Source organism: Mastacembelus armatus, chromosome 2, assembly GCF_900324485.2.
Source record: "Mastacembelus armatus chromosome 2, fMasArm1.2, whole genome shotgun sequence".
Lineage (NCBI taxonomy): Eukaryota > Metazoa > Chordata > Actinopteri > Synbranchiformes > Mastacembelidae > Mastacembelus > Mastacembelus armatus.
Genome location: NC_046634.1, coordinates 676,453 through 689,017, shown reverse-complemented (window position 1 = coordinate 689,017; position 12,565 = coordinate 676,453). Strand labels below are relative to the sequence as shown.

At 44.2% G+C, this 12,565-nt stretch overlaps 1 protein-coding gene across 4 annotated transcripts in view; it reads left to right on the top strand.

The window, feature by feature from the left end:
* The window catches only part of LOC113127572 (diacylglycerol kinase zeta-like), a 33,761-nt gene extending 21,196 nt beyond the window's left edge, over positions 1 to 12,565 (top strand). For 3 of the 4 annotated variants that reach the window (XM_026302269.2, XM_026302267.1, XM_026302265.1), the window contains 12 exons: positions 1,299 to 1,365; positions 2,665 to 2,705; positions 3,294 to 3,436; positions 4,036 to 4,119; positions 6,379 to 6,468; positions 6,664 to 6,720; positions 7,233 to 7,282; positions 9,434 to 9,474; positions 9,584 to 9,704; positions 9,793 to 9,829; positions 9,943 to 10,042; positions 11,186 to 12,565. In XM_026302269.2, coding sequence (XP_026158054.1) covers positions 1,299 to 1,365; positions 2,665 to 2,705; positions 3,294 to 3,436; positions 4,036 to 4,119; positions 6,379 to 6,468; positions 6,664 to 6,720; positions 7,233 to 7,282; positions 9,434 to 9,474; positions 9,584 to 9,704; positions 9,793 to 9,829; positions 9,943 to 10,042; positions 11,186 to 11,302 — 948 coding nt within the window. In that variant the 3' untranslated portion in view covers positions 11,303 to 12,565. The remainder of the gene's footprint in view (positions 1 to 1,298; positions 1,366 to 2,664; positions 2,706 to 3,293; positions 3,437 to 4,035; positions 4,120 to 6,378; positions 6,469 to 6,663; positions 6,721 to 7,232; positions 7,283 to 9,433; positions 9,475 to 9,583; positions 9,705 to 9,792; positions 9,830 to 9,942; positions 10,043 to 11,185) is intronic. The other variant, XM_026302268.1, reaches the window with a different exon arrangement.

The window sequence follows — 12,565 nt, the reverse complement described above, 5'->3', positions numbered from 1 at the left end:
GTCATAGAGTGCGGGAAAGGTTTTGCAGCTGAAAGGAAAGTAACTTTTGTTTGGCTCTTGTCACATCTACTGGAAGTTGACTTTTTTTTTTTTTACAGTCACTTCTCTGCAGAGCTGAACTCCAATAGTTCTAGTAGTTTTAGTCTAGCTTTTGTCACACTGGTTTTCAAAGCCTTCTGAACATTTTGAGGCCGCAGCTTTTCCATCTTTGTTTTGTCCAGTTGCCATGGTTACAGGTTTTATTCTCATCTATTGTAATATTAATGGAAAAAGCAGCTACTGGAACTTCTCTCCACAGTGGATCATTCAGAAGCTGATTCACTCACCCCAGTGACTCTGTCAAATCAAAGGAAAAATGATGGTTTCTGTTAATCATGTCCTCCAGGTCTGCGAAACCTGGACATCTCACATCTCTAAGGGGTGAAGTTTACTTGCGAATGAGGGGAAATACACACTGCAACTGGTGTATACTGGCCAAACTGGGAAATGTAACATCATTACAGTGCAGCACCATTACTTTCTTAATGTTTAATTTACAGCAAAAAAAAACAACAACATATGGACATGTGCAAAAATAATGACAGGTCAGGCGGTCTGAGTTGAAAACATCAGCGGAGCGAGACAAACTGACGGAGGAGGAGAGGTTCACAGTTTTGCGGTGTCTGGTGAGAAAGCTCTATCACCATGGCATTTAGTCCTTGATCTGTGTACAGATGGGAGTAGACGGGCGGAGGATCTGAGGTGTCTGACAGTGTGGTACGGGGGCAGGACTTCACAGACTGAAGCGGGGCTAAGACCATTTAGTGCTCTGTAAACAGAGAAAAAGGTTTTAAACTTCAGCCTACAGCTAACAGGCAGCCCAGGCAGGGAGGCAGGAATCTCGCTAATACGGTGCCTGTTTTTTGATCTTGCTGCAGCTTTCTGAACTAATTAGAAACTTAAAAAGAAAAAAGATTCCAAAAACATGCAGTAATGAGGCGAGTAAAAAGTGACACATAGGTGTGGACAACTTTGTTGAAGTGTATTCCTGAGATAAACATTACAAAGCTGATTAAAGCTGAATCTGTATCAGCTTCAATGCTGAATCAGAACCCAGATACTAAGCAACCACAGAGGTCTTGTGTGCCATATTCAGACCTACACAGACCACATATTACCCAAATAAGTCAAACCTCTGTTCCAATCATCTATTTCTTCTTCTCTTTGAGCCTTCCTATTTGCTTGTCTGCCCTTTTATTCTGTAGATTGATGGATCACTAGTTATTGCAGTAGTGTAATCTCCCTCTTCTGTCGTTCAGGAGGAAGCAGCCAAGCCGAAGATGCTTTCCTCACAGAGGTTATCTCCAAAGTGGTGTTTCCTCGACTGTAAGTACATTGCATTGTTTTTGCACCATGAATCCAAAAATCTTTAAATTAAATGTCAAATGGAAGTAACAGATTAAACCCTGCAATAACACCCACACTGCCAGCTCACTCACTGTTATTATGCTGTCAGCTTGTAAAAACTCTGAACACCCAAGATGATGTTGTATTTCTGTACTTAATTGAATCTATCATGACTCTATTAAAATGTCACACAGATCAGAAAATACATGCCATAATAACTTCATACCCCCCCGCGGAGTCAGGTGTCACCTGTAACATTTTTAGCAGGAATTCAAAAGTACTTTTCCTGAAATGACCCCCACCTTACACCTTCAGGGTACAAAATCTTAAACAGATCCTGTTTTTTTTTTTTTTTTATATGCAGGGAAGTCAGTTTATAGTGTAATAAAGCAGCTTGTGTTGCCAGAAGGCAGACCACTAGTGGCCCCCAGGAGGTGTACGGTAGTTTGATTACTAACTAATTTGTCTGGGAATTTCTCCCACTACAGTACAATGCATCTCTAATGCAGAAACATCCATTTTTGAAAAACGCAATATCTGTCAGCAGCTGGTGGTAAATACCAGTTTGTGTGGAAGCTGAGACATTGGTGATATTAGGCAGCTGGCAGAGGAACAACCTGCACAGCTCATTATTTTTCCATAGCCCCACCTTTTCAGTCTTGTTAAACTGTGAGCTTTGCCCGCACCGCCATTGTTCCTTCTCCTCCTGATACTAACACACATTCTGAGATGGACTCGCGGCTTCATCAAGCAGCACCTTAAATCCTAAGGTCAAAGCGGGGGTATCACAGCCGGTTAGCAAGTGATCTTCAGGAGTACACGTGTGAAAGCTGACTTTTTGAAGAAGTGGTGAAACAAAGCAAAGGTTCTGTCGGATCCCGTTTATGGGTTGAATGTCATGAATATTAATGATATACAGCGGCTTACCAAAAATATCACAGAGGAAGAACAGGCATTGCACATTGCAGTGATCAACACACAGACACACACACACTGCAATCCTCTTGGATTGAGTCCTGGTGGAATTTAGCCGAGAACCAGAGTCAAAAAAGATGCAGAAGCTTCACAAAGGGGGAGAGAGAGAGAGAGAAGGGAGACGCATTTAGTGAGAGGTTAAAGGAAAATTTCACTCAATGCTGTACTGGTGACATCAGTGAACTGGTGACATCAGCGAACCTACACCATGTGACAATACACTTCAACCCTATAGTAGCATCAGCATCTTCCCTGACGAAGTTTTCAGCCTATTTAACCTTGTGTTTTTGTTCGTCTCTTCAGCTACAACAGCAGATCGATTCTACAGGATAGACAGAGCACAGGTATGTTCATCTTCCACCAAACCGGACTCAAGCTTTTAGTTACACATTCAAATGTAAGACGCCTGAGTTTTTGTGTGTGCGTGGAATTTTTCTTCTTGGGGGCACATTTCTGGCAGTAGGAGAACAGCATTTAGTGAACGAATCAAACTGAAACCGTAAAGACGTACAGGGTGTTTAAAACATTGGCCCAGATCCTTCCTCTGGTTTTGGCTGATTCTCACCTGGTGATCTGGCAGACGTACGCAGTTTCACGATCATGAGCAGAATTAGTTTTTTTTTAATTATCCCTTCTGTCAGAGTGGTGAAAGCCGATTTGGCATATTATGCTGACGAGTGGTTCCTACACCACAGGGGGCTTCTACTATTGCACCTGGATGCTGTGTGTAGTTTATATCCATCTCCTAGTTTAGCTTGGACTATTTCAGAGCCGACCGGTTATGGAATAATTTTTACTTTAGTGTGTATACAGTTTTTTTTTGTAATTAAAATTGTAGCAATTAAAAAAGAAACATAAGACACTGAGGAACTGAGTCCACAATACTTCGCTGTGCTTAGTCTGAAAGTCTCCCGTGTTTCGTGTTCTGCCAGGAACATCTCAACTACGTGTCAGAAATCTCCCAGGAAGAGATCTTCATCCTGGACCCTGAGCTCGTTGTTATGACAACAGTAGGCACTTCCCCTTCAGCCATGCCTGACCTGGTCAACCCCGCCTCCAGCCTGGTAAACAGCAGGTAGGTCAGCAACAAAAACACTTGGCTGATTTTCTAACCCCACAGTGGAAACAGAGCAGTGGACGGCTGTGACTTTCCAGAATGAGTTTATCTCTTCCACACAGAGGCATATAATCTTCATGCAAACACAGATGGGGGAAAAAAAATCACCTCCCTTCACAGTCTGCAAATGTGTTTGACAGATACCTGCAGGAAAGTGGGCCACATGTCACCATACTCAAACTTCTGGAAACCTAAGGAAAGATATTATTGAACTAATTTTTTAAATGCCTCTTATCCGAAATAAAGGTGCTGGAAAACGTAGAGACCAAGCCCACTTCGGTGGTCGGGCGTGTTTCCGGAGCTCCTGGCGCAAAACTTGGCAGGAGGAGGGTGGGCTCAGAGTGAATACATTATCATATGCTAGAGCTGGGCATGTTAGACAATGTGACAACCGTGGCGAATCACATTCACTGCTTTCATTCCCTTCAATCACAAGGCTCTCCCTGTTTTCTTTCAAACACTTCTATGCTGTTATAATTCAGAAAGGGAAAAAAAAACGAAATGAGGAAGTGCTATGTTACATTTCGTAATATGTACTGTTTTTTGGTGATCCCCAGGGAAAGTGCCTCTAATCAGACCTCCAACCAAGTATTTGTCTACCCTGTTTCCTCGTCTCCTTCACCTTCATCCACTGCTCCCAGGTAGAAACACTGTGTCTGTGTGTGTCGTTGCTTTATGACATCGGTGCATATGCTTGGTACCATGGGAACACCTTGGCTCAAATATGCGCAAACCCCGAATGTGCGTGCACACGCTTGTGTATATGCCTGCGTAGGTGTTTTAATACATAAATAATATTTTCTAAATGCAATGCAATTGCATTGCTAGAGGAATGCAAATTTTTTTTTTTTTTTTTTTTTTTTTTTTCACACTTTCTGTTCCTGCTCAGAAACAGCCAAGTGTTATTATAATAGGAGCTACGGTTGCGTGCTCTCCTGTGGATAACACATTATTTCTGTTTGCCCTAACCCAATATGAAATCCTTTTAACCATATTTACACACACAGATTCAATTCTCGCTAAGCGCAGCCTGTTGGAGCAGCTGTCTGTGGATGCTCTTTAAGCGCGAGAAGACAGTACAGTACAGGAAACACATTCGGGAGGGGGGGAAAGTTAGTACCAGTAATATGTTTGCATCGCTAAATACTTCTGAATTCCCCCTGCCCTCCTCACCCTGTGCACCCCCCCGTGTTCGTCCATGGCACTCGACCGCGCTGCTTCCCACTGAAGAGAAAAATCTTTCAGAATACCTCACAAATATGTTGTTTGATTTGGAATAGATGATTCACTGCCCTCTGACTTTAAGCTTTTCTGAAGAACTTTTGTTTTTCAGCTGTTGAAACGACAATGCAGACAAAACGTTTGCTGGTAAATAAAAGCAAAAAGTAAAGGATATTTATTGTGGCGCCGATGCTGATGTAAAACACAAAGCATATAAAGATTAGCATGCAGAATACAAGGGAGGGAGTATATAAAGTAACAGGTACAGCAACACAACCTACTGATCCTAACAACACTTCCCTTTGGCTATGTGAGTGTGTGTGTGTTAGCATGAGTGCACGTGTGTGTGTGTGTGTGTGTGTGTGTGTGTGTTGGCGGGCTGATTTGCAATGCTGAGTGCACCGAGTGGGAGGATGAGGAGGAGAGATGAGACCAGGAGGCAGGGGCAGGAGCGAGGGAGAGATGGGTTTAGGAGAAAGAGTGTGTCGGAAAAACAGTGGATGGAGAGACAAATTGAATGTCAGAGCACTCGAAAGTCATACCAATCTACTGTACTTGGACGCGCGCATGCACGTGCACACGCACACACACACACGCACACACGCGTGCTCTCACACAAACAGTGCAGCAGCTCGCCCACGCAAGGGCCAGAGGTGGACATTATTCCTCCCACTATAATTACCTCTCTCTATTCTGCTTCCCTCCATCCCTCTGTCTATCTGACAAAACACAGCGAGAGACACCTACACGCCAAACATTTTGCTTTTTTAAACTGATTCTAGAGCTGATGAGTTCACATACCGTCGGTTTACACTTCAGCATCAGGTGAAAATCTGAGCAGACACAATTAGCCCCCCCCAACAGGTCAGAAAATTTTTTTGGAACATTACTGAGCTATATTTTAGGGGGGGAGAAGGTAAAAAATAACGTAGTGAATTTGACCAATTCTGTGAGATTTAGGATACTGGACATTAGGGTGAGTTTAGACATCACATATACATGCGTCACTGCAGGTGTCACTAAAGTATTTTAAACACACACCAAGACAAGATCATTTAGAGCCTGGCCAGCCAGACTAACTCTTTTTCTGTTGTATACAAAGAATTAGTCTGGAATCTCTTCGGGTGAGATCGATTTCCAGGGGGCAGGGGAAATGGACGCAGAATAAACCAATCAGAGAAATGAAGGATATGATGCATGCAGTAGAGTAGAGATGTTAGTAAGTGACTGTTGTAGAAAGATTTTCGGACTTGGGACTGAGAAACGTTATGAGCGAGTCAGTGCATATGTGCAAGACTTGTTTAAATCTGGTTGAACGACTGGAGCGTAAAGCCCGCCCTGTTGCAGATAAATGGCTGTGATTGGCCCGGCTCAGCTGGAGGAAAAGACTCTCTATGACAGGGGTTCCAGACCCATGTTCTTTCGCTAAGGGAGAACAGGGCCAGGCTACATCATTTCACCTTCATAAGTGCATTATGTGAAAATTCCACATTCCACAATTTTATATATGTTTTTTAAAGAACCTAACTGGGATATTAAAGTAAGATTCTCAGGAATATAGATTTACGTCGTGCATGCACTCCTGGAGCTGCGTGGAAGCTGAGAACTTCAGTGAATATCTGAGCTCGGTACAGGAAAATATCGTTCATTGACTTTGTCTCTTCTATGTTTGGCTGTAGTTCCTGCCCGAGGCCGCGAGTGAACAGCGACAGCTCCGCGTCCGACGCTTTGACACACGACATGACACCTGTGGTGAGCAAACTCAGCAGGTTAGTGTGCAGCACACTCCATAGTAGCTGTTTTAACATGTTCAAGCTGTTGTCTTTATCAGGTACAATAAGTAGGATGGGAATGTGTGATAGCATTTCAGTGCTAACTACCACGAGACCTATCAGTCTTTTTACAGTTTTAACCCTGTGTTGTAACGTTTTATCGTCATGCTGTTACTGCCTTGTGTTTTGCAGGGCTGGTTGCATACATCGTTCCAACACAACTGGCGCCGATTTTAAACAAAGACCCAGGTCAGTGCGATTATAATACATGTCTAATGGGGCTTTTCCACTAGCACTACTCGGCTCGGTTCGGTTTTTTTCAGGGTTTCCATTAGGGGATAGTACCTGGTAAGCGGGTACTTTTTCAGTACCTCCTCGGCCGAGCCGATACTAAAATGTTACGTCAAAAGACTGTGAGCCACTGATTGGCCAAGGAGTGACAACGTCACTAGAAGAGTCATCAGCGCGACGCCCGACAATGGTCTGACACAAAAGTCAAAAACCCGCAATTTTTGAAAAACAGCAACTGTTTGTTTTTCCATTTTTATAGTCTTTAGTGAGGGAAATGGCTAATGCTACTCGCCGAACAACACAGTGGTTCTACCTAAAAAGGAGGTCGCGGCTCATGTTGAGTTGCTACTCAAATGTAATGAAAAATCACCAAAACCGAGTCGAGTAGCACTAAAACTGTGTGATGCAAAAGAGGCATAAGTTACAATCTGTTTGACTAATAATGGTTGTCTATATTGGCCTCTCTCCAGACAGGAAAATAGTCAGAAGATGAGTGAAACAGAAAAGCAAAGCCAACAAGGTAACACCCCCCCCCCCCCACACACACACACATACACTTTCAATACCTGTGAGCACCCTCATTTATAAGACATTCCCTCACTCCTTATCCTAACCTTAACCACCCCAAATAAAATGATGTCAGCACGAGCTGACAGGAGAAACGAGATGCCTTCTGGGTATCCAGACGGAGACACACATTCCTCAACCTCTTGTCTCCTCTCGCAAATGTGGCGTGCTGGGAGGCTGCGTGGGAACCCACAGCTTTCTTCTTTCTGTCAGCTTCGTTGTGGTTCTATTCTCTTTGGGACTCATCTTGTTTTTGCTTCACGACCTGGATCCGTTTCGCTTCTTTCTTGGTGCTGAGTTTGCGTGCTGCTTTTTTGCATTTTCGAAGCGAACTCAGTTTTTGAGTTCTCGGTGTCGGTGATGAAAGTTGTGGAAATTCAATCAAATTCAATCTCGTTCTGCTGAAAAATGGACACTTTTAAAAGTTATTCTGTCTTAAAGCAAATGTGCCTCAACAACACAAGTATGCTTAAAATGGAAATAAAGGAATTTAAGCCAAGCCTGCCCAGCCTCCCCAGGTGAACGTTTGAATGCAACTTGAAAGAATCCAAGGCCATCCTTCAAACATTTTGCTGAGTCCTTGCTGCTCCACTTCTCATTGAAATGAATGGGGTAGCAGGGCTTTTTGAAGCAGCCAATCAGAAAGAGCTGACAAGTTGCCGCGGCGACTGCACCTGAGCGCTCGTTGACGAAGTTACAGACAGCCGGAGGGGAGGGGGGGAAGGGTGACGTTTCGCTTTGTTTGCGTAAGTCGTTTTGAAAAGAAGCAGATACCGGCGTGACATCGCCTGAATTGGCTCCTTTCTGTTGACAGTATGTGCGTCTCCTTGTTTGTAACACTCGTCCTCTTCCTCTCATCCGCACGCTGGCAGCTCCCGTGAGGGTCAGACAGGTTGACGGCATCAAACTGACGAGTTCAATGGTGCAAGAGACGTGTGTGTGTGTGTGTGTGTGTGTGTGTGTGTGTGAAGGAGAGAGAGAGAGAGAGAGAGGGAACGCTGTGCCCAATTTATGTCTGTGAAAGACAGGAAGAGTGGGGCAGGTCAATGCATAGTCCCTTATGGTTTCATAAACCCCCCCCGCCTCCCTCCTCTCATGTCTTAAGACCGTCTCTCATATTCTCTTACTCTCACTCTCTTGCTCTCATGCTTAATTCCCTCCCTGGGCTAAATTATTTAATTCCTACATTCAGAGTGTGTGTTGGGGTTCGTGGCGCGTGTGCGTTGTTTTTGATTTGTCTTGCAGCCACAAAAGCTCTTAATTCTGCTCTCCCTCTCTCTCTTCCCTCTCTCTCTTCCCTCTCTCTCTGTCTCACTAAGCCAAACATAACTGGATTAGGACTCGGCTATTTAGAGAGAAGGGGGAGCTGGAGCAAGTATTGAGGTCAGCCTAATAAACATTCATCTCATATCTCGGCCCGGCCTCTGCCATACGCGCAGCATGCGTTTGGACCAAGCGGCCCGGTGACATAAACAACGCAATGCGCGTTTTGTTGACAGTATTATGACGATGTCTTATTCGCCGGCTGGTACTGGATATACTCGTAATCCCATAATGGCTGTTTGCTGTTGGCATATTTTCAGGGTTTTCATCAAAAACGCGAACATCAAACTGAATTACCAGCTATGTCAACAAAATCCGAACATTATAAACGTCCCTGAGGTCATTTAGGGCTGAGCTGTTGTGTCGACTCGACTGTGGTTTGTTGGACTTGTTTTTAGCCTCCATTTGGACCGGGTTAGTTTTACCTAGGTGCATCTAATAAACTGATAAAACTGATCTTTCACAGTATACATGTATTCCTTTTCATTTCTAAAGGAACGAGCAGGCGTGTTGATCCACGGCAGCCACACTAGTTCCAGTCAGATTGGTCAATGCATGATATGAATAGTAGGAAACATGGTTTTAACTCCTGCTGTTACGTGGGAGACGTCGGGATTAGTGGAGATCATTAATCCTCTGCGTCAGCGCCTCCTTCCCGACTTCATTTTTTTTCTCAAAAGAGTGCAAATACCTCACATCAGTTACAGTGGGACAGACAAAATGCCCCGGTGCCATGTGCTCAAGTCACATCCTCCCCTTCCTTCTCTCTCTCTCATGCTAGAGATGCTGATCGAGTGTGTGAAGAACAAAGACATAAAGAAGGTGAGCGACAGTTCCATTAACTGCTCGGTCGTCGACGTTATGATATTTCTCCTGTCGCTAGTCATGGTTCTCTTGGCGCTCTGGTTTTAACCTCCCGTTTCACTAAAAGCTGCAGGACCTGCACCTGAAGGGGGCCGACCTCACAGCTCTGGACCAATCGGGCTGCAGTTTGCTTCACCACGCTGTCAGCACAGGAAGCAAAGAGATGGTTCGCTACATCCTCGACAATGGTGACTGTCGCCAGCATCCGATCCCAATTGATCTATATTATAATCTGTTAAGTTTTGAGTGAACTGGTCTGGTCTGTGTGTTTTCCAGCTCCAAATGACCTGCTTGATGTCACAGAAAAACTACAGTAAGTAAAGTCAATTTAAATAACATACTTGCTGTAGGCGTGCCAGATTTTAAGGACAATAAACAATAACCCCCCCCCAATCTCTCTACCTCTGTCCCTGTACCCCTGACCAGCGGGGAGACGGTCCTGCATCGAGCCGCGTCTCTGTGTCACCGAACCATCTGCCATTACCTGGTGGAAGCAGGAGCCTCGCTCATGAAAACAGACCTACAGGTGGGTTTTTCCAGTCCACCAGCCAGTTGATTCTCTGGTCATGCCGCAGTGATCGCCACATACAATAGCGCTTTGGATTTGTTTATGTAAAAGGTCAGGTTTTCTGGTGAAGTCTACCATTGTGGCTGTCTCTTGGTGTGTGTGTGTGTGTGTGTGTGTGTGTGTGTGATGCATCTTCTTTCATTTTTGTTCCACGGAGGCTTCAAGCTCCTAACTGTCTGGACTCAGCAATGACCTAGATACAGAAGGAGAGAGAGGATAGGAGGAAGAGAGACGGAGAGCGTGAGGAGAGAAACACAGCCAGAGACAAATGACTCGAGACGAGAACACTGTGATTTGGACTTTTGCTCTGAAGCACTCTGTTTCATCTACACATCTCTCTGCACACACCACTTAGGGTCTCTCGCTGTCTAGATGGTTAATGTAAAGCGGAGGCTTTAGAAAGTAGTTGTGTTGCACGCTACCCTCTGCTCATCTCTCTCACTGTCTTGCTCTGGGAATGTTTCCAAAATCTGGTAGAACCCCAAAGACAAACACACACACACATGAACACTGGACTCAGCTAATTAGAGTCTGTTCTAAAGTCTGGAAGTGATTCAGTGGGGTCCTCATCCCATAAACAGCCACTTAGAGGAGAGTATGTGCTGTGTATGCGTCTCCTCTCAAGGACCCGTGTTGTTTATTTCACTTCAAATTGCTATTATTTTTCACGTGCTGGTTTTGTAACAGTAACAGCACTCATCACGGATGCAGCTGAGCTGGCCCGGGAGCTACGCTGTTGCACACTTTTTAGAATTTAATGATAACACCAACAGCTGCGCAGAGCTTGGTCATTGTAGCCAGTGAGGATTAACGTGTTTTTTTTTGGTTTTTTTTTAATACTCAAAATCTAAAAGACTTTTAAACTTGATGGTAACCCAGCGCCCATCACAACATGCTGGCGATTCAGCCTGGTAAAGTTGAGGGGCCACAAGTGGCGGCGATCTTTTATAAACCGAAGGCACCGTAATACACATAATACACGGGTCAGGGAAAATTGCGATGAGAGAAATGAAGCTGGGCTACAAATAGAATAAAAGAAAAAGAAGGATGGAGTTGAAACCTAAATGTCTCTGTAATCCTTTGTCTGTCTTCATTCATCAGGGCGATACTCCGAAGAACAGGGCCGAGAAGGCTCACGATGCTGAACTGGCAGCCTATCTGGAGAACAGGCAGCATTACCAGATGATTCAGAGAGAAGATCAGGAGACAGCTGTCTGAGACTCCTGAATTCTTTATGAATGGGACACGGGCGAAGAACCTCTGTCTCCTTCCTCGTCACGATGAGACCGACGGCAGCTGTCTGATGCCTGTGCGGAGAGAGGGGGTATGGGGGAACGGCTATGCAGATTCCAGTTTGCAGACTGAGAACGAGACTGTGCCAAATCTGATCTCTGAACACATGTTTAACAATGATTACGGCAGTGATTGTGCTGATGGGAGGTGAAAAAAGAAATAAAACATCAGATTCATCCTCTGGCGACCATGAATGAATCCATAAAAATCAGACCATTAGCTTCTAAAATACCTGACCAAACATGACATGACGGTGTTAAGTTCAGGGGACGGTGAAATAATAGGGAAACACCAGTATCAGGTTTCATAGGGGTCAAGATGAAGAGAACTCATTTGGACCAAAGTGTTGGACTGACCAAAAATACCTGGTGACCGTTAGCTGTTTGTTAATTGGAAGTAACCTTTTGGTTGATCTTACCTCACCCGTACATTATCGGTGTATTGTGCATACTGTATTTTGACGACTTATATCAACATATTCTAGTGATAATTTATATGGAATAATCAAAGTGACGATTGTCTTGTGCCTGTACCGATTGAATGTCTGCTGTGAATTTAAAAAAATACACAAATTATTCTGCCATCGTTTCGAAACTGCGAGACGACGCTGGGGGAAAACGTTTGGATTCCGCAGCAAAGCCAAACATTAAACTCAAAAGCTCTCTTTTCCATCCCAGTCTCGTGTCTTCAGCTGATAATGATGCTTTTTCTTCGAGAGATTTTGCACTGCCCTAGGAGTTTTTGACAAGATAAAACATCTTTTACATCCCCCACCCGGTATTTGGTCTCTCAGCGTGCTGTCCAAGCAGGCACAGAGAGACCACATCCCGACCTCCACTGTGTGATCGGAAACCATTCCGATTCCGAGACACATAACCAAGATCTGCGTGCCACTTTGATGAAAAGCAACTGCTGTGCAGCAAGGGAACCAATCTCCAACCTGTTTTTAATCATAGTTAAGGGGAAAAGTTTCAGTCAGGCAAGATTATTTTTTTCTTTTTTAGGATTTAATGACATCTGGTTTGCACGGTGAATTATTAGAACATGCTCTGACTTTGAATCAGCACAGCAGCTCCAACCAAAAAGTCTCAACTTAACTAACCCCACTGCCTTTTTTTTAATTATTATTATTGTTATGGTTTTTGTTTTGCATGTGAATTCTAGGATATTAAATGTGTTTGTTTCGTG